Genomic DNA, 22,586 nt, shown 5'->3' with positions numbered 1-22,586 from the left:
CACTAAAGATGAGAATTAATCCAGAGCACTCTGCCATCTGCTGAAGATGAATGATTTATATATCTTAACCCCCAAAACCAGCCAGTTTTCATGTGCCTGTGTTATAATCAAACTGTTCACATCAGCTGTGATATTTTGTCTGATGAAATCTTTATATCCACAGCCAGGTCTACTCCTCTTAATTGATTTGCATGTTCCTTCTCTCTTGCCACCCCATAACTACTTCAACACACTAATTATTAAATGATATCTTTATTCCCAGGGAGAACAAGACATTAAGAAGGAAGAGACCATCAGCAATGAGGACTGGAAATTCATTCACAGAGAGAGAGAGAGAGAGAGAGAGAGAGAGAGAGAGAGAGAGAGAGAGAGAGAGAGAGACGGACCGGGTCTGAGAGAATCCCTCACTGTCCGTCCCCATGGGTAGTCTTTAAACACTGTTATTGCGAAGTGGTTCCTCACATGAGTGAAGTGGAAATAATTGATTTTCAAAGGAAACGCTGAAGGACTGCACATCTGTTGAGCAGCTTCTGTAGGCTGTATGTGTAAAGCATTTCATTGTGGGTGTTCACACTGACAGCCAAGACCAGCATCAGCAGAAACCAACGCACATTCTATTTAAAGTCTATGTGAATTGAATTCAAACTCTCTCATATCAAGCCTTACGCAACCTAGATTGTTCAGACACATGGCATTTTGATCAACAGCTGGTCATAGATTGTTTTCTGAGGCGAGTTACAAGGCAGAGGTATGTATGCAGTATGGGTTAAAAAGAGATCATTCTGCATGCTCAGTGACGCCCTGATTTCTTTTCTCTCTTGCCCCAGCCTCTTTCTCTCTCTCTCTCAATCAGAAGTGGGTCAGTTATGGCAGTGCCGTTACTTAAAGAAGAGCTGCGGTTGCTCATATAGCACCATTTTGATGACACAAATCCACTCATGCCATAGCAACCGGCCTTATTCTTTTAACTCCCCACAGCCACACCTTATATTTGCCACCCATTTTTCTTCCAGCACGTCCAACTACAGCAATAATATAAAAATGAAAGCAAGAGAGTGGGCGTGTGAGTGGGAGAGTCATTGTGGGGGGCATATTTAAGACTAAACAAAACATCTTCATCAGAAAAATCTGAAACCTCCTCTCACCTGTAAATAAATTCAGTGCATTTTTAATAAATCCAAATCAACATTCCTGCATTTAGCATGTTCTCATAACTCATTGTAATACATGCAGCAAGGCACCCTCTCTCACATGCCTCCCAACCCAAACACATCACAAAAGCTGCAGCTTTAAATCAGATGAGTGACAATCGTATAAAGTAAACAGTTTAAGAGACAAAGGCGGTGAACAGCCACACTAATCTAATCTGACCCGAGTACTGTTTTGTAATGGCTGCATTGTGGTGATAACCAGAGCAGCCCAATGATAGAAAGAAAGAGCGGGAGAAAGAAAAGAGAGCGGTGACAAATCCTCATTATCCATTAAGACAAGCACAAAACGCATGAGACAAACGAGCGCACTGACAATGGTCATTTCCATAGACCGAGCAGGGCATTTGAACACCCACCAGCCCCAATTAACAGAACCACTGATCGTTATCAAAATCACTGCAAATTGTGCTGCAGCCTTTAAAAATACAAGTAATAAAACGTCATAAAAGTAATCAGTGGCCGTAACCATCAATAGTTTTAACACGTATATGCTATGGATTAACACAAAGACAAGCGCGCATGATAAAATGGGGAGATGGAAGGGAAAGCAATATAACACAATACCTTTCTGTGTCTGTCCCTCTTCCATGTTCTCTTCCATGGTGGTTCAAAGCGCGATTATAGAAGTGGATGAAATGTAACAATGCCTATAGCGGTCAAGTGGATGAGCGGCTGTGCGCGCGGTGGCGAGATTGAGCGCGTGTGTGTGCGTGCGTGCGTGCGGTGGCTTTGTAAGGGACTCCTCTTCTCCACCGCAGATATCACTCAACACGATCTTCAGCTGTTTCTTTCAAACGCTGTCCATTTCCAACGAAAACATGCGGGTTTTCAAATCGGGATATAATTTCCAATTTTTCCTTTCGCTGGCTTCACATTAGAGACGCGTGATTATCTTTAGGATTGTTGATTCTGATCATGAGAGATTTGAGACACTTTAAACATTGGTAATGCAGGTGTTTTGAACTACTGAGCTCTATTCTGTAGCGCGGATGAAAAATGCACCGCATTGAAAACAACTCCCCGCACTAACAGATGGATGGGTGTATCCTAGAAACCAGCAGGGCCCCCCTCCCTTCGTCATGAACACTCCAACATACACTCGCGCACGCACGCACACACACCATACCGTGTTCTCTATGTCTTCCTGAGGATAGAAGTGTGTGTTTATTTGACTGCATGGCTTGATATATACATTTAATCTATCCTGAAATGAAATTTGTATATTTTTGACTCGATGGGTTCAAACTATAGGAAAGATTGCCGCTTTCCAACACAGGCAGGCAAGTGTGTTGTCTTTGTACCCCACGACATAAAGAAAGCTCATGCCTTCATTGATACTAAATCAGAAATGTGTTCTTTTTTCTTTTACTGTTCTTAATGTCATCACTGATAATGCCCATTGTTACAATTATGTTGTGTTATAGCATGAGACAACTTTATCTCACATTTATTTATTTTGAATTGTAGCCTACCATTAGCAGCAGCATTAATCAGATATATTAGGATCTTGACACAAATGGACCATGTTTTCTTTTTTTCTTTTTTATCTCATCAAAAAATGCATTAACAAAAACACTGCTTTATCACTCACTCACTCACTCACTACTACCCCTAAAACCAACTTTCTTCAGACCATACCTTGTTAGTCAATTTGTGTGTGTGTGTATGTTATGTTATGTTATGTCAAATACATGTTATGTTAATCACAATGATGAAAATGTAATTACAATATTCCAAATGTACTGAATTACACAATACAGTAGACAAGTCATGACGTATCATGGTACAGCAGTGGGTTTTCGATGTCACCTCCAGCTGTTCTGATCAGTGTCAATGACACTTACACTAGCAGTTTGAAACCAACAACCGAACAACTGTTGTCACAATGCTGCCAACAGCTCTAAGAACGTCTCGGTTACGTATGTAACCTTAGTCCCCTGAAGAGGGAACGAGACGCTGCATCGAAACCCTGTGGGAACGGCCTGTGTGATTGCGTCGTGATTAGAGTCGAGGTCAAGGTCGTAGAATCTCACGAATGTGTGCGGTGAGGACCAGCCTGCCGCATCACAAATATCTTGGAGAAAAACTCCTGACAATAATGCTTTGGAGCAGCCATACTGCTAGCAGAGTGGGCCCGTACAGTCAAAAGTGAAGGCTGACCGGCCGACACATTAGCAAGTATAATGGCCTCGACCACCCACTTGCTCATCCTCTCCTTAGATGCTGGGCATCCCTTTCTGGGTGACCCAAGGCAAACGTGGACATAAGCATCTAAGTGGACATAAGCATCTAAGGCCCTAACTGGGCAGAGCAGATTTAGGAAACGGGTTACTAGAGGGTGTCTCCTCAATGACACAACACGTAAACGGACGTGGTAAGCAGCTAAGGCCGCCACGTACACCTTTAGTGTGTACTAAAGGTACACACTAAAGTCCAGCTGCTGTTCTCCGCACCAGGAAATGAATAATCTCCACTTCAAGGTGTAGAGTTTCCTCGTGGAGGGAGCTCTGGAGTGGAGGATGGACTCAACAACCTCAGTTGAAAGACTTGAACTCATCAGCTGTGCCCCCTCAGAGGCCAAGCCCACAGTTTCCACAATTCTGGGCGGGGGTGAAGGATCAACCTGCTCGCCTGAAGGGAAGGTCCCTCTTGAGCAGAATCTCCAAAGGAGAGCCGTCGAGGAGAGACACTAGGTCCGAGAACCATACTCGGGCAGGCCAGAACGGGGCTACTAACAGCAGACGGGCCACATCCCGGCAAACTCTCTCCAGAACTCCTGGGAGCAGAGAAATTGGTGGAAAGGCGTACAGACACAGCCTCTGCCACCTCTGTACCATATGGTTTATGTAAGAGACCACCAATGTGTTGTCGGTACGAACAAACACATAATGGCCCCTCAGGTCTGGGAGGAAGTTTTTCAGAGCTTGAAACATATATACTGTCGGTGAAAATTCCTGCCTAGCAACAGACAAAAAACAGACACAGATTCACACACGGAGCTCTTGCTAAAGACACAGAAGCTGACATTGTTTGGTTCAGGTGTGCTTTCTAGTTTCCTGGTCGATGACGTCACCCGCCTATGACGTTTCGTCACGCCATTGGACTGATTCCATAAGTGCCTCATGATGCAATCACGCAGGGGCGTTCCTACAGCGCTTCGACGCAGCGCTAGTTCCCTGCAGCATCAATAGAACCTACAGCAACAAGAAAGAGCTCTAAGGTGGAAATAAAGCAACTGGGCTGACCCATAACCCTCTATGGTATGCATTATGTTTTAACCATTAAATCTTTTTTTTCAAATAGCTTACAAATCATACAAGTCAAAAAAGATTTTTGAAAAAAATATTAGGGAACGTTAGGGAAACATTACTATATGACTATGACTATATGACTATACCAGAATGGAAAATGGTTAAAAAAAAGAAATAAAAAAAAAGTAGTTTTTCTATAAAATTATGCTTTTCTTTTCTATTTAAATGCACTTTTTTCTTTGACATTTATAGATGTATATACTTGGAACTCATGCAAACCAAAAATAAGTAGATCCCTATCATTTAATCTATCATTCCCTATCATTTGGCTAACTCACTCTTATCACATGGAAGAGCTAACATATTATTGCTAAAAATATTGCTGTATTAATTTCTTGAAAAAAAAAAACAAAAAAAAAACAAGGAACTCCTCCACACTATCAATACTTGCAAATGAGTATCAACATTTTATTAGCAACGTTTCAGTCTCACGACCATAATCAGGCATATGTATTACAGTTTTTCTCGATTGCTTAAACACATTTCTTGAAACTATGCCTCATATTCTCAAAACTGTAAACACAAATCCATAACGTCTCACCCAGTTCCCCAAACATCCTATTTTCAGTTCAAAATGAAGCTCTAGACTCAAAACCATTCACTCTTGCTGAAAAAACAAACTTTGCCCTCAGACAGGACACACAAGCCCTCAAAATCTTACACACTACAACATAGTCTAACACACTGGTGCAATAAATTCAAAACAACATTTCCAAAACTGGTAAGTTATGGGGTTTTTTTATTCTCTCCTCTAAAATTTGTTGTATATTTACTTACAGTAAGATGTGTGTGACCATCATATGACAGTAAAAGAGCACACACAAACCTTATTCTAATATGAAATTGTATTGGAATGGTAAAGAGTGCTGGTACGTGACAGGAGGGCCTCCACTCAAGGATACAATATGATGAACATGTCTAAGAATGTTCCACATATGGTTGAAATACCATCATTTGCCTAGAAAGATAACATTCTGGGAGTCAAGACTATAAAGGAGAAAGGATGCCCTCCCTTCACTGTCACACTATCACACTACAATCTGTGTGACTGTACGACTGCTGGCCTTTTCTTGCAAGAAAATAAACCTCATCAAAGACAATTGGAAATGTTTGTCTCTTATTCAGTGATAGAATTTTGTTTGCCACCACACCTCCCTGAAGGTTCTCGAGGCGACGGTGAAGCGACTCAAATCTGGCCTTACTCGTAGCCCAGCCTCCCTCGTAGTCATACCATTGATAAAGACATGGGCAACTAGTGGCTTGAATTTCATCTGAGACTGCTTGTCTTCTTGCCCTTGCCCTTCATCCTCCTCCTTATCCCTCCTCGATATCTTCATTCATGTCTTTCTGGATCTATTGTTCCAAAACGCCTCGGTTACGACTGTAACCTCGGTTCCCTGAAGAGGGAACGAGCGTTGCGTCGAGTTTGACGCTATGGGAACGCTTTGCGTGATGACGTCTTGAAGCACATGTAAAATCAGTCCAATGGTGTGGCGGAACGTCAGAGGCGGGTGACGTCACGTACCAGGAAGCTATAAAAGCCGGCCCGAAACAGAAAACGAAAGCTTCGTAAAGTCTGAAGTCGTGTTGACAGGCATGAAGGAGATATGGCAAGGTGACGCAACGCTCGTTCCCTCTTCAGGGAACCGAGGTTACAGTCGTAACCGAGGCGTTCCCTTTCAAGGGAACTCGCGTTGCGTCGAGTTTGACGCTATGGGAACGTCTATACCAACGCCTCCATAGCTACAAATGTCTGTCCTGTGTGAAATCTGGTGAGCAGCACTAGGAAGAAAAACATGAGACCCTGGAGCAGAGTCTAGATCCAGAGAGTAGAACCTGACGAAAGTGTGCGGTGAGGACCAGCCTGCCGCATCACAAACGTCCTGTAACGAAACTCCTGATATAAGGGCCTTAGAGGCCGCCATACTCCTCGTAGAGTGCGACCGGACAGCCAAAGGAGAAGGCTGTCCAGCCGCCTCATAAGCAAGTGAGATAGTCTCAACCACCCACTGCTCATCCTTTGCTTAGACACTGGACCTCCCTTGTTAGGGGAGCAAATGTCACTTTTACGCCACAGGGCAGCTCTGTGGACATACGCGTCTAACGCCCGAACAGGGCAAAGCAAATTATTAGCCTCCTGGTCCGATTTCGAAAGGGAGGAGGACCTCCAAGTGCCACGAGGGAAACGAGATACCAAAGGGGTCTTTCCCCACAGACATTCCACCCAAAGGACTGTGGTAAGCACCTACGGCCGCCACATAAACCTTTAAAGTGGACGGGGTCAGACCTGCAGTGAACCGGTCCTGCAGGAACTCCAGAACTGTACCAATTGGGCAGTTGACTGGATCCAACCGACGGTCACTACACAAAGAGGTGAATACTCTCCAGTTCAGGGCATAAAGTTTCCTCGTGGAGGGAGCTCTGGACTGTAGAATGGTCTCAACAACCTCAGTTGAGAGACCTGACTCTATGAGCTGGGCCCCCTCAGAGGCCAAGCCCACAGGTTCCACAGTTCTGGGCGGGGGTGAAATATCGAGCCCTCCGCCTGGGACAGAAGGTCCCTCCTGACGGGTAGCTCCAGAGGAGGCCCGTCGAGGAGCGACACAAGATCGGGAAACCATACTCTGCCCGGCCAGCGCGGGGCTATAAGAAGCAGGCAAACCCGGTCCCTGCGAACTCTTTCCAGAACTCCCGGGAGCAGAGCAACTGGGGGAAAGGCGTACAGACGTAGCCTCGGCCACGTCTGTACCATAGCATGCAGTCCCAGAGGAGCTGGATGCGTGAGGGAGAACCAAAGTGGACAGTGAGACGTCTCTCGAGACGCAAACAGATCCACTTATAATTTCCATATCAGCTCCACCACCTCGGGGGTGGAGCCACCATTCCCCAGGCCTCGGCCCCTGTCTCGACAGAGTGTCTGCTCCTATATTCTGGACCCCGGGGATGTAGGCTGCCTTGAGTGACAGCAACTTCCCCTGGGACCACAAGAGGATATGGCGTGCCAGCGCAAACCCCCTTGATATAGGCGACTACCGACGTGTTGTCCGTATGTACTACACATGGTGTCCCCTGAGACCTGTGATAAAGCTCCTCAGAGCCCGGAAGACAGCTAACATCTCTAGGCTATAGAATGCCAGGAACGATGATGGTCTTCCCACAGACCTTGAGATGAGCGACCCTCAGGATCGCTCCCCAACCCGTGAGGGAAGCATCCGTCGTTAGCAGTTTGCGACGACAAGGAGCTCCCAGCACTGGGCCCTGGGACAGGAACCAAGGTTTCTTCCACATAACCAAGGCACGTAGGCATCACCGCGTGACCTTGATTGTGCGAAATGGGTTGCCCCTCGGGGAAAAACCCTCTGGTCCTGAGCCACCACTGCAGGGGCCTCATGTGCAGCAGTCCAAAAGGTATCCCATTGGAAGCTGCTGCCATGAGACCCAACAGTCTCTGGAACTGTTTGACAGTGAGTAGCTGGCCTAGCTTTACACTTCTCACAGCTGCCAGGATCGAAGCGTGGCGATGACAGGCGCGCCTGCATCGACACTGAATCCCAAACCACGCCTAAAAAAGTGGTCCTCTAAAATAGAGAAGCACACTCTTCTTGGCGTTCAGCCGTAACCCCAACTCTTTCATATGGGCGAGAACAACATCTCGATGTTGAACCGCCATCTAACGCGACTGAGCTAAAATCAACCAATCGTCGATGTAGTTCGTGATGCGAATACCCCGGAGGCGCAGAGGCGCCAGAGCTGCATCCACGCATTTGGTGAAAGTGCGGGGTGATAAAGCCAGGCCGAATGGAAGAACTCGATATTGGTATGCTTTGCCCCCGAAAGCAAACCTCAGGAACTTCCAATGACACGGACGGATGGAAATATGCGTCCTTGAGGTCTATCGTGACAAACCAGTCCTCGGACTAATCTGTGGCACGATTGTCTCAATGTTAACATTTTGAACTTGAGCTGCATGACAACTCGAAGACCTAAAATGGGACGCAATCCCCCGTCCTACTTTGGAACTATGAAGTACCGGCTGTAAAACCCGGTTTCCCTGTTGGAGGGAGGTACATATTCTATGGCCCCTTTCTCTAACAGAGTGTTTACTTCCTGTTCCATAACCAGAACCTGCTCGGGGCCCACCATTGTTGGCAGGACCCCCATAAACCGCGGTGGGCGTTACTAGAATTGTATCTAATACCCTTTTTCCACGGTCTGCAGGACCCAACGAGAAACATTTGACAGTAGCTTCCACGCTGTCAAAGATTCTACTAGAGGTACCAGTCTCTCGAGGCTGGTTTCTGGATTTTGTTGCTGTTGAGTAGTCGGTTCGTCGCCCTGTAACGGCGCACCGGCAGGGAACGACCAAACAGACTGCTCTAGCACCCTCCTCAGAGGGGGCGGGCATCCCGAGGCCACTACGTTTCCGGGTGGACCTTGAGATATGTGCTCGCCGGAGACCGCTGCGCCCTGTAACACCGGAGGCGGCAGGGTTGGCAGAACGGTCCCCTGAGGGCACCGAAGAGAGACGGCACCGTATTTTTCTCCTGCTGTTGAGCAGTCGGTTCGTCGCCCTGTAACGGCGCACCGGCAGGGAACGACCAAACAGACTGCTCTAGCACCCTCCTCAGAGGGGGCGGGCATCCCGAGGCCACTACGTTTCCGGGTGGACCTTGAGATATGTGCTCGCCGGAGACCGCTGCGCCCTGTAACGCCGGAGGCGGCAGGGTTGGCAGAACGGTCCCCTGAGGGCACTGAAGAGAGACGGGCACCGTGAAAAGAGGTGTTAACCGCTCTGCTTCGGGGGGACTACCCTCATTTGTCCTGAGCCCTCAGACATCAGGACTTTTTCCCAGCAGCCTTCTTGGCGGTAATAACGGTCCGCAGATCCGTTTTACCCCTCGAAGACTGCTGGGTTTGAGAGCGCCCTCCGTGTCCCCGAGATTTTTGTGGGGGAGCACGGGAGGAAACGCTCTGTTTCTGAGTGGCGCGGTGCTCAGCGCTCTTTTTAGAGGAGTGAGGCTGCTCCCGCTCAGCAGCCTCATAGAAAGAACGGCGGGGGAGAAGTTTCTGAAGTGCAGCTGCCTGTTTTGAAGCTTCTTGTGACTTCGCTACAGCACTATTAACTGCGTCTCCAAATAACCCTTGCGTGGATACTGGTGCATCTAAAAGAACATGTTTTTCTTTGTCCTTTATGTCACTTAAGTTGAGCCACAGATGCCTCTCAGTGGCCACCAGGGCTGCCATAGAGCGGCCGATGGATTTAGCCGTCTCCTTGGTGGCCCTGAGAGACAAATCCGTGGCTCTACGCAGTTCAGACACCGTATCAGCACTAATACCCCCGCCCTCCTCAAAATCACCCAATAACTCAGCCTGGTAAGCCTGCATTATGGACATTGTATGTAAACACGCTGCAGCTAGACCGGCGGCGGCATAAGCTTTATGAACCAGGGAAGAAGTAACTTTTACTGGCTTGGATGGAAGTGCAGGAGCCTTCAGAGAAGATGCCGTTGCTGGAGAGAGATAGCTCGCGAGCGTCTCTTCCACCTTCGGCATCTCCCCATAACCATGCTCTTTATAATTGTGAATGGATGAATAGTGTGATGTTTGTGCAGTATACACTCGATATGACACTGGTTTCGCCCACGATCTCGACACCTCGGTGTGGAGATCGGGGAAAAACGGCAGGCTCCTGCGCTGGGGCTGCGCACGAGATGGCAGGAAGCGTTCGTCGAGCTTACTTTTCGAACGAACGTCCTGCCTATCTTCTGGCCACTCAATAGACAGTCTGTCAACAGCTCTAGTAATGACATCGAGCAGTTCCTCAAACGCATGAGACTGAGGTGGCGAATCCTCAGACTCAGCTACAATACTCACAACATCCAACTCCTCAGAGCTGGATAGTTGCAGTACTGGTACCTCTATCGGGGGGGAAGAAACCGCAGCGCGTGCTTCCACACCCTGATAAGAGGCACTGGATCTATCAGACGGATGCTGAGATAAGGCAGAGCCCGTCTCAACATCCACTGATAAATCCATCTGTGAACCCCAGGTCTGAGATCGACGCCGTGCCTCGGCAGCGGCGGGACCCGAGCCCTGGGGAGCGTGGTCGGGATTGAACCGAGCCAAGCGGGATCGGAGCGTACGCAATGGAAGCGCATAGCAATGCACACAGTCACCACCCTCGAGTGCTGACTGGGCATGCTCCTCTCCCAAACAAACAACACAAAGAGTGTGTGTGTCACCTCCCGTTAAATAACGCGGGCAGGGATGGACACACACTCTAAACTGCTGCTCGCTCGCCATACTGAATATATATATATATGATATAGACAGACAACACCAAATATACAGACAGATTTCACACAGAGCGCAACTGAAGACTCAGAAAGCTTTCGTTTTCTGTTTCGGGCCGGCTTTTATAGCTTCCTGGTACGTGACGTCACCCGCCTCTGACGTTCCGCCACACCATTGGACTGATTTTACATGTGCTTCAAGACGTCATCACGCAAAGCGTTCCCATAGCGTCAAACTCGACGCAACGCGAGTTCCCTTGAAAGGGAACTCTATAAACTGATTTGGGCCCTTCTATCTATCTACTGAAGGATCTGATTGGTGTGTGATCATTTTTGACTCTGGTTATAAAAAGCCTGGTTATAGTGTTTAAGCAATCGAGAAAAACTGTAATTTCCTGAAAAAAAGAAATAATTTTATGTATACATAAATACAACTATACTACAATAAACACTTCAAATGAATAAATAACTGCTATCATATTGTTGATGCTACTATCTATAAAATAATCATAATGGGGAAATAAATTACTGCAATTCCACTGTGGTACAGAGTTGCCATACGGCAACATACCTATTTTTCCATAGTGGTACAGCGTTGCCATATGGAAACATTAATATTTTCGTAATTTACAGTAAAACTATGTTAGACAAAGTTGAATTGTGAATATAAATATCAAATTTACTTATCAAAGATGCTGCAAAAAAATCCCCCTTGAGAAGAGATGTTCTGAAATGAGGTTAATAGAGCAATTTCTGGAGCACTTCAACAGGTGTCTTCCGTGTGAGGGTGACAGTGGGAAAGAGTTTTGGAGGGACATTCAAATGTCATTTGACTTAAAAACAGCACACCATCGGCTACCTTAAGGCCTGCCCTTTTAATTCCCATACCCATAGAAATGAGTAGAAAATAATTGTTGCTATATGGCAACGCCATACCATAAAGTGATACGGAAATGACTGGGAATCTTCTCAGGCAATGACACTCAATTATATCTTTAAAGCCTATAATGTTGCCTTCACTTTTTCCACTTTAATTCCCATTAACAATTATTTAAGTGGCACTGAATTTCCAACACATTTGATAGGACTCACAAATGTGTATGTGTCTTTCTACGAGCACTTATACATACACATAACATTACTTCCCTTATAGTTCACTTACTCACTGTTGTACAGTAATTCCACTTTACCGTACAACCAGCCATTTGCTTACTGATTGGCTGAAATTCTCACAAGGTATGAGTCATACATTGCAATATCAAAGCATGACATTATATTCCTGTGAGAATTTGCCCCGCTAATGCTTCAGATGTGGTAATTGTTTGTGAATTAAACTGTTTTGAATGCTATTTGCAATTAGCTTATAAGAACTTCAATTTACTGATGTATGCAAAGCATCTGAAAAAACACAATTTATTTAAAATGTATTTTTAAATACATATATGCAATGTGATTGTAATATTTATCTTTTAAAAATTAAAACAGTTCAAACACATGATGTTACAGGAGAGTCAAAAATGGATGCTAGGCAAGTCATTAACATGGACTGTGGTACATGCTGCCAGCTGGCTTATAAATTATAAGTAGATTAGCTGAAATGCCTTGTTATCATAAAATTATTTCTCCAAACTGCAGTCAGTGCTGAGAATCATATTCTCAGATGTGCTGTGTGTTTTCTGAAGTTAATTGGGCTTTCCTTCTTTGTCAAAGCTCAATAAAGTGATTCATTATCTACAGTTAACTTACAACACTGGCCTGCAAATAAAACAATTGTTTAAATCTGTTAAATCAAAATTAGGCCTAATCTATAACGATTAGGCTTATTTGAAAAAAAGCCATTCAACTGATGTCATTTATGTTTTTGTTGAGGTGTAGTAATCATTGATAATGCATCACCACATCTGCAATTACTACATTGATTACATCTGACTGTAGAGACTGACTTTCTTCAGGAAGACCGCTTCTTATGATATACTGCTGTCACCGGCCGTCGGTCTAAATGTCACAGCATGCAATGAGATTGATGTAGAGAGACCATCCTACAGTTATTCTATTCTCTGAGCTCCAATGCATTACATGTGCATATACAAAGTGTCTTCCAAATGCATCCAAACACATTTAAAATTTCCATATTTTGGTAAACTAATTTAGTTGATTTCTTTGCAAATAAATATATCCCCTGTGTGAAAGTGTTTTTTTTTTTTTTATAATAGGCACGTTTATTAGAAATAAAATGCCTTAAACTTCGAAACTGGAATTAGTATTCAGACTCCTTATTTAGCGATTTTCAGGATTAATTTAGCAAACATTGCAGCGGCAAGTTCTTGGTATATTTCAACTAGCTTTGAACATCTGATCTTGGTCTTCTGCTGCTGAACAGCATCTTCACAGCAATAGGTTCACTGTAGCACTGTAGCTTGATGTTGTTTAAAAGCTCTCCTATCCATGTAAAGGACCTCTCCATCTTTGACAGTAATTGGGTTCATGGTCTCCTCAATGACCAAGACCTTGCTGTTTTGAATCAATTCAAAAGTGAACAGCCATGGGAAAGCTGTGGGAACAGTCTTGGGGTTTTCAAAACTTCCAATGTTTGGCATTTGAAGCCACTTTTTACTCTTTGAAATTTTCATTTAATGCCTTTTATATGGACAGGTGTGTGCCTTTAAAAAAAAACTATTTTTATTATGCTATTATGCTATCTATTTATTTTCAATACCATGTTATTGTTCATATGTGACCCTGGACCAATCAATTTTCTGAAATTGAGATGTATACATCATCTGCAAGCTGAATAAATAAGCTTTCCATTGATGTATGGTTTGTTAGGATAGGACAAAATATGGCCGAGATACAACTATTTGAAGATCTGGAATCTGAGGGTGCAAAAAAATCGAAACATTGAGAAAATCGCCTTTAAAGTTGTCCATTTATGTTCGCGATTTTGCTGCATTCACTCACAAAAATAAATGTTTTATATATTTACGGTAGGAAATTTACAAAATATCTTCATGGACAACGCATTCTCATCCTAGGGCATCATATACTGACGCTTTTGAAATTTCTTCAATATCCGACGCAAAGGGCACCCTTTTGCGTCAATATGAGACGCCGGTTATGGGTAGGTTTAGGTCTGGGGTAGGTTTAGGGTTAGACCGCTAGGAGGCGCCTCCTAGACTCATATTTATCTGCGTCTCATATTGACGCCTAAGGGTGCCCTGTGCTTCGGATATTGAAGAAATGTCAAAAGCGTCAGTATATGACGCCTTGGGATGAGAACGGGCTGTCATGGAACATGATCTTTACTTAATATCCTAATGATTTTTGGCATAAAAGAAAAATCGATAATTTTGACCCATACAATGTATTGTTGGCTATTGCCACAAATATACCTGTACGACTTTTGACTGGTTTTGTGATCCAGGGTCATATATATATATATACACACTTGAACATAACATATTAATTAATTATAGTATATGCTGAATAATTAAATCAAAATAAACTGCAAATGGTGTGAAAGACAAGTATCAAAAGGACAAGTGGCTTCTGGAGTGTTTTTAATGGTATGCATATTCAAATTACAAATACTGTTCACTGTGTACATCAACAGTGATTTTCACACCACTTCTACAACATAGCATCTGTATCTGCTACACCGTCACAACAGAGTTGGTTGAAATGTAATGTAAATAGATTTCACACAACATCTTTATCTGACTGCTCACTAGCACTACACTAAGTGCAGAGCAAAAATTATGAAATGTTAACCTGCATAGGGTCTTGCTAGCAACGCCAGCATCCAATCAGAACACCTCGAGCGAGTGAGGAAGTGACAGAATTGGGCCTGCGCATTTATTATAAAGAGTGGATTACAGTCATTGTGTGATCCAGTCCAAGATATGGAGAAAGGGGACTATTAATGCCTACTGCCTGGTCTTTTGTGAGACAGCATGCTGATAAGAGATTCATTGTTCACTTTTTTTAATTTTTTTTATAAATCAACACAGGATTACTGATTAAGAGCTGTGCCAAATGGACTGAGTACTGGCTGAGAAGAAAAGATTTACATCCTTGATACAACAATACACTTATTTCTAATTGCTTTGTAATTACAGCTTGAATGATCATAGATAAAAAATTTATGAGATGACCTGCTTCCTATAGTTTATATTCTTCTGAAGTAGATGTCACACTGTGTGGTTGTACAGAGGCACACGACAATAGAGAATCCAAAAATAAAGTCTAATTTAATTCACCATGCATGGTACACTCAGAGAAAACAAGAAACACAACCACATTAAACTCAGACAATGCAGGACAAAGAACTAGGAAAAACACAGGGCTTATTTTCAAACAGGGCAATCAATGTAAACAGAACAGGTGTGGGGAACCAATTAACAACCACAGAACAAACTAGTGGCGGGAAAATGAGAACAAAGGTAACAGGAACTAGAATTAAACCAAAAAGTTTGTTTCTCTATCTTGGCGTGTGAGTGAAAAGCTGTGCATTCTGGGCTGCAGCCTGGTAATCATCAAAATGAATCGAACCAAAGCTCAAAGAAAGACTTCTTTGCACTTTCTACAGATATTCTTTCACTTTTATAATGCAATTTTATTACCTGTTTCACTTATACAGTAGCAAATAAAATCACTGCTTTCAACCAACTATGTGAAATTGGGTGCTTATATTGAGAAAATATCAAATTTGTAAAATAAAATTGATAATAAAATAATAATTTTTCTATTTGGGGGTGAATATTATATTTATATATGTTTTATTTACAACTAACTTTTGTCTTCCTTTTATTTTAGACCCCTAATTCACCTCTACTAATATAGAGAGCATGAATGTATGACTCAAACTACAGAATCCAATTCATTAGTCTCACTACACACTGGACAAGATAGACTGCAATCACTCTCATTTGGCAACACAAATCAAATTTGACCATAACTCAATCAATTAGTCCAGTATGCATAATAATCTTTAAAATCTGCTGTGATTGATTTTGTTTTGAGTGAAAGCGAGAGAGAGAACGAAAGAGGAGAGGAGGATCATGTAAGACACTAATCGGTTTTAATATGTCAAAGTTTCCCAAATGTATTCTTGTGTTGATTAGTTCCAGAAAGACCAAGAATGTAGGCTGCAATGAAGGAAGAATAATTGAAAACATTTAGATGAAATATATGGATGTGATCTTGCCTTCTTATTTAAAAAGTATATGCACATTTCATATTTCTAAACACAGTAGGCTAATTAAGTTCTCAATCATTTTCCTTTAAGATGGTGCCCAAAAATCCCCCCTCCTCACTCTCTCTCTCTCTCTCTCTCTCGTTTTTCAATATTCCGTACACTTGTTTCTAAAGCCGAGGATTCCCTTGATAATTAAAATAGCATGCAGAAAACAGGATTGAATACCCATTTAAAGCCCCCTCATCCTTCAATCTCTCTCTATTAAATACCTTCACTACATCTCCAATTTCAGAGGTGCAGATGCCAACTGGCTTTACACAAATGACAGTTCATTGAATTGTATGATGGGAGGAGCCATAAAAACTGCATGCGTGTCACAATGTTGATCCTGTTCCCAACACAATCGCCTAGAGGAGAGGACTAAATGGATTTTTAATGCTGCAATAAATGTGTCGATCATTCATGCTAACTGACATATATTGATTTTCCCCTGGATGAGCTCATAGATACACCGGTAATTATTTAACGTTATGCCACTGCTCTTTAGCGCACAGTAAAACTGTTAATCCAGTATTAAACTAGTTATAATGCAAGTGATTCGCTGACTGAAACATAACTGATCATGTCACAGATTCTGTGTTTGAATATGTGCTAAAGGCTTAATGTGACTAAAGATGGTTAATTCTCTTTAAATGCCTTAGAATGGAGGACAATGGTATCACTGATGTGCCTGTGGTGACATAGTGTATAGTCGCATGGACTGAAAGAAGCCAATTCTATTGATGACCTATTTCAACACACTATACACAAATCGCTTAAGACGCACACTTGCTTTAAACGAGCTCTCCCGAGGACTGTATTTGCCACATGGCATTCCCATTATGCTGCATTCCAGTGACGGGTATAGGTACTATTCCACCACAGGCACAAACACACACATACATTATGGATTGATAGTATTGGTTCTAAGTTGACACCAAATTCTAATAACTGTACACTGATGATATTAAGTGGGTCTAAACATTATATTGTACTTCTTTTAATGAGTTCCTAAAAGGGCTGTTTTCTTCCCCAAATAGATTTTTCAGAATTAAAAATTTAATTTTAATTTTAGAACTTCCAACCCAATCTCATGAGAAAGCGAAGGCATTTTACAAGGTGGCAATGGCGTATGAATTTGAAGGATATGATTTGTACGAAAATGTACAATTAAGAAAAAAGTAAGCCTGAAGGTCCACCCCTAAACCTGTAAGTAGCCAATGGTGTAAGTAATTACGGTAACACTTTAGAATACTGTTTCTTACTTACTGCATAACTAATAAGAAATTACTGAAGAACTAATAGGCAATTTTACATTAACACTCAAGTCACTACTGTTAACTACTAAGGAAGATGTGCACTGTAAAAAAAAAAAGTGTAATTTTACAGGTAATGGTCTGTATTTTTTACAGAATTTTACCGTTTTGTCATTATACTGTGAAATGCCTGTTATTTTACAGATATTTGCTGTAATTTAAAGGTCCACTATTAAATTTACAGGTAATTGCTTGAATTTTGGTTTTACATCAATTTTAAGTTTTTTAAAAGGAACTTGTCTGTATTTTCAACGCATTCTCATCCTAGGGCGTCATATACTGACGCTTTTGAAATTTCTTCAATATCCGACGCAAAGGGCACCCTTTAGCGTCAATATGAGACGCCGGTTATGGGTAGGTTTAGGTCTGGGGTAGGTTTAGGGTTAGACCGCTAGGGGACAGATTTTTTTCTGTGAAATTAGAAAACAAAGAAAAGAAGGTAGTTAATTTAACAGAAATTCACTGTAAATTTGCTATTATTAAGTACTTAATTAGAGATTGGTCAAAGTTGTGAAATTGGATCTGCAAAAATTAAAACTAAATATATAAACTTTGTATTTGAATTTATGTACTTATTGCATTTTTATACATAACTTTATAGTTATTTTACACAGAAAAACTATATATTAACAGATAATTACTGTAGATTATTATAAAATAACTTTATAAAACCCTAAATTTACAGTTTTACCTTAAAGTTAAAAAGATAAGAAATTACTGTTTTTTACAGTGTATCTGTTTTTTTTTTTCTGGCAGTATTTTTCTGTTTTTAAACAGACATTTTCTGGCGCCCCTGCTGCCAGAAAATTACCGTTTTGTTTACGGTTTGTTTTTTTACAGTGTGTTAACTAATCAGTATGTAATAGAATTTTATGATTGTGTTAAGTATCAGTTAGTTAATCAATAACTAATTAATTCTGTCATACCTCCTGAATAACTACTATTAATTATCTACTAATTAAGGTTCAAGAAAAATAACTATGAAGTAACTACTAATGAACAGTCATACACAGTAGTCACTACAATAATCCGTTTTTTTGGAATGTTTATTAATTACTACCAATGGGTTCTCTATATTTTCACTTTAGAATACTGTTTCAGGTTTTAAGTAATTCCTGCAGAATTATTTGATAATTATTTATTAATTACTAATTAGTTCCCTATATTTTCAGTTTCCCTCAGTCGTTGCCTCAAATACATGAATTTACTTTCTATGCTGAGGAACACACAGTATTGTATATAAAATATAAAACTAATCTGAGGTTAGTTATGGCAAGGCACTTGATGGGGTTCCTTTTTGAAGTTGATTTCTTACAGAACACACTCACAAAACCACACAGGCAAAAACCTCTTTAAATTGTATTTGTTAAAATTGTTTTTTCATACTACTACTATTGATAACATTAGTAAATAAGAAAGGGCCACAACTCAATGCAGTTTTGTATGACTGTTCAGTAGTTACTTCTTAGTTAATTTTCTTGAACCTTAATTAGTAGATAATTCACAGTAGTTCTTCAGGAGGTATGACATAATTTGTTAGTTATTAACTAACTGTTACTTAACATAATCATAAAACTCTATTACATACTGATTAGTACACATCTTCCTTAGTAGTTAACAGTAGTGAAGAAGTAGTTAATGAAGAATTACCTATTAGTTCTTCAGTAATTCCTTATTAGTTATGCAGTAAGTAAGAAACAGTATTCTAAAGTGTTACCATAATTACACAAACATTTTTACAAATGCATACAAATAAGCCACCAATTCAGAAAAAAATGTAAGTTACAAGTTGCCATGAGGTTGTGTTGGAACTTAAATGTAATTTTATGTAATCAACCAAACCTATAAAGGGGCTCTTACTGTTATGTTGCTGATTATGCATCATCAGCTATAATGATATCCATAGTAATAATTCCACTAACGCCTCAGACTACTGTTGTAATCAAAAATTTTCAACCCCCATTGCAAATCACCTGGCAACGAGATGTATAACCAGACACCAGCTTCTGGCAGTGTTTCTAAGTAATCTCAGCCCATTTCTCATGAGCAATGGCCTCCAGTTCAGTAATATTCTTGGGTTTGCGTGCTGCATCCGCCTTCTTCAAATCCCACAAGAGTCTTTATATGGGGTTCAAGTCAGGTGACTGTGATGGCCACTGTAGAATCTTCCAGGACTTCTTCTGCAACCAAGCCTTAGCCACTTTTCTTATGACATATGTCATGATATAAGAACAGATGTTGTTTGGAGGGTAAAGGGAGATTAACTATTTGATTAAAGATTACAAGGCCATGTGAATAAAAAAATAAAAATATGATAAATTTTGATATCATGGTGACAGTTTAATTTATTCTTGTTGACAGCTTATTCATTATGAATATATATATATATATATATATATTTTTTTTTTATATATATTATTATTATTATTATTATTATTATTATGTTTGCCTTTATTTAACCAGGAGAGAACCTCACTGAGATTAAAATCTATTTTACAGTAGTGTCCTGGCTAAGATAGGCAGCCCAGTTATACAAATACACATATAACAAACAACAATACAACACACAATAAGATATCATTAAAAGTACAGCCTTAGAAGTGTTTGCAAAACACTAAATCTTTTTCTAGTGCATGCATAAGTGTTTTGAAATTGCTGCAAGACACCAAATGATTTAGCCTCAATTTCATTTGAAGAGAGTTCCATTCTGAAGGTGCAGCGTATTTAAAAGCTGTTTTACCTAGATTAGTTCTAGCTGGAGGTACATGGAGATTGTAATAAGACTGTGAACGCAAATATACAAATATATTAAACATGAAAAACAGACAGTTGTGAACTTAGATGAACCGTATCATCATGTCATCCCTGAAACCACAAAGCTCCAATTTTCATTCATTCGTTCCCCATATAGTCAATACTAGTCCTAATGAAGACTAACTGGGACTTGTCACATCACTTGTTGCTCTTTTGTTAGTACAACTGCTTCTATATTATTCTCCTCATTTGTAAGTCACTTTGGATAAAAGTGTCTGCTAAATGATTAAATGTAAATGTACAGCGGTTGGACAATAAATCTGAAACACCTGGTTTTAGACCACGATAATTTATTAGTATGGTGTATGGCCTCCTCTTGCAGCCAATACAGCCTCACAGAAGTCCTTCAGTGGCCAGAGGGATTTCGAGCCATTCCTCTTCCTGAACAGTGGCCAGGTCACTATGTGATGCTGGAGGAGGAAAACGTTTTTGCAGCCTGACCATTAATATTGACTCTGTGGAGCTCCCCGATGAACAGTTTTGGTGGAAACAAGAGAGTCTAGGTGCACATTTAATTCTGCAGTGATTTGGGCAGCTATGGTTTTGTGTTTTTGGATACAATCTGGGTTAGTACTTGGACATCCCTTTAAGACAGTTTCTTCTAGCGTCGATATTTACTCCTGTTGGATGTGGTTTGTGTTGGTATGCCGACATTACCAGTGAGATGCACACCAACAATTTATATTTATCAGACTATTGAACTCCCGATATGTCTCCCATTGTGTTGTGTGGATTGCAATATATTATGTCCAGTTGTGCTATTGCTCCATTGTATTGGCCAGTGTTTCAGTTTCATTGTCCAACCCCTGTAAATGTAAATGTTTTAAACACTATAAATTAGCCTTAGCGAATCACTTGCTTATTGCTCCAGTTTTAGCCTGTAACCATGGCAACAGACTGCTTCACAGATCTGCACAGAGAGAGAGAGAGAGAGAGAGAGAGAGAGAGAGAGAGAGAGAGAGAGAGAGAGAGAGAGAGAGAGAGAGAGAGAGAGAGAAAGAGAGAATGCATGCAAACAATGGAGCATCTGATTCCACCCCACATTTTTTAGCTGTTAGTGTACATAAAAATCAATGTAGAATATGATAAACAGCCCAGGTGATGACATGACATAGCCCTAGCGTCACATACGCCTCTGTGTTGTACGTCACACGCATCACACACATGACCAGGGTCGGCCAATAGTGAGCCTACGTGTGACGTACAACACAGATGCGCTGCGCAGTTATACTACGTGAAAAAACTCGAGGCCCAGAGAGAAGGAAATGAATAGTGGAATAAAGTCGTTATTTTGGGGGTTTTTTGCACACAAAAAGTATTCTCGTCGCTTTATAAACTTAAGATTGAGCCACTGTAGTCACTTGGACTATATTAACGATGTCTTTAATACATTTTCTGGGCCAGGAAGTTATAATGTCTTAGAAGCCTATGGAGGAGTGATCCAGCTCTCAGATTTAATAAAAAATATCTTAATTTGTGTTCCGAAGATGAACGAAGGTCTTACGGGGTTGGAACAACATGAGGGTGAGTAATTACTGACAGAATTTTCATTTTTGGGTGAACTAACCCTTTAAATTATTTAAAATAAGGCAAAACAAATATACATTTTTCTCTAGTTATGCCAATCTCTAAAATATTGATGTTGAAAATAAAAAGAGAAAATCAATTACCTTTCATTTCATTCAATGAAAAAAAGTATATTATTTAAATAGCTAAGTATTGACTTAAGCAGAAGTAAACATTAATTTTACCCTAAAAATAACTTTATCATGATGTATACCATGACATTGTTGTAAACCTACTGTTCAAACCTATTTTGTTCAAACCATACAGTCCTAGGTAAGCTGTAAAAGGGAAAAATAGGAATGGGTCAACAAAAAGATGCTAGCCCCCTCCAACTCTCTCTCACTTATCATGTTTGACCAGATCAGCCAGTTACCTAGAGATGATAGTAAATTATCCCATTTGTTTCTGATGTTTACCATGTTGTTATCTGCTGACACTGCATCGATCTGAACAACCGGAGTGATGTTGCTAAAAGGCATGTCATGTATAAATCATGCATGCACTCTCATAATGTCAACATATGTCTTCTCTCAGTCAAAAGACTATGACAGCGTACATATGTACATGAAAATGTACACTTGCAAATACACTTGCACTCATATTTCACATCAATTGTTATGAATGGTTAAGAAAATGCTGATGCTTAAAAATCACCTTTTTTTCATAGTGCAAAATGTTTCTTACAGAACTGAGCACAAATGTTCTTTACAGCATCTGATTGCCAGTGTATCATCTAAGCAACTGGGTCTCAACTTTTTTGACTCCAAGGCCCCTCTTTGTCCACAACTATTTTCGAAGGCCCCATGACTTTTTTCATTATTTACTGGATACAGAGAATTTTT

The 22,586-nt window shown here is 41.1% G+C and overlaps 1 protein-coding gene across 2 annotated transcripts in view; it reads right to left on the bottom strand.

Moving 5' to 3' along the window:
- gpm6ab (glycoprotein M6Ab) overlaps positions 1 to 22,586 on the bottom strand; it is a 64,614-nt gene that overhangs the window by 31,842 nt on the left and 10,186 nt on the right. Inside the window, exon 1 of one of the 2 annotated variants that reach the window (XM_084099467.1) lies at positions 1,776 to 2,241. The exons of the other annotated variant lie outside the window; for it this stretch is intronic. Within the exon in view, the coding sequence (XP_083955593.1) occupies positions 1,776 to 1,812 (37 nt within the window). The 5' untranslated portion in view covers positions 1,813 to 2,241. Of the gene's footprint in view, positions 1 to 1,775; positions 2,242 to 22,586 lie in introns of those variants that run through there. 2 annotated transcript variants of the gene reach the window in all.

Source organism: Abramis brama (assembly GCF_963993115.1).
Source record: "Abramis brama genome assembly, chromosome: 2".
Classification (NCBI taxonomy): Eukaryota; Metazoa; Chordata; class Actinopteri; order Cypriniformes; family Leuciscidae; genus Abramis; species Abramis brama.
Note: the sequence above shows the minus strand (reverse complement) of the source record. Positions and strands in the feature narration are given on the sequence as shown.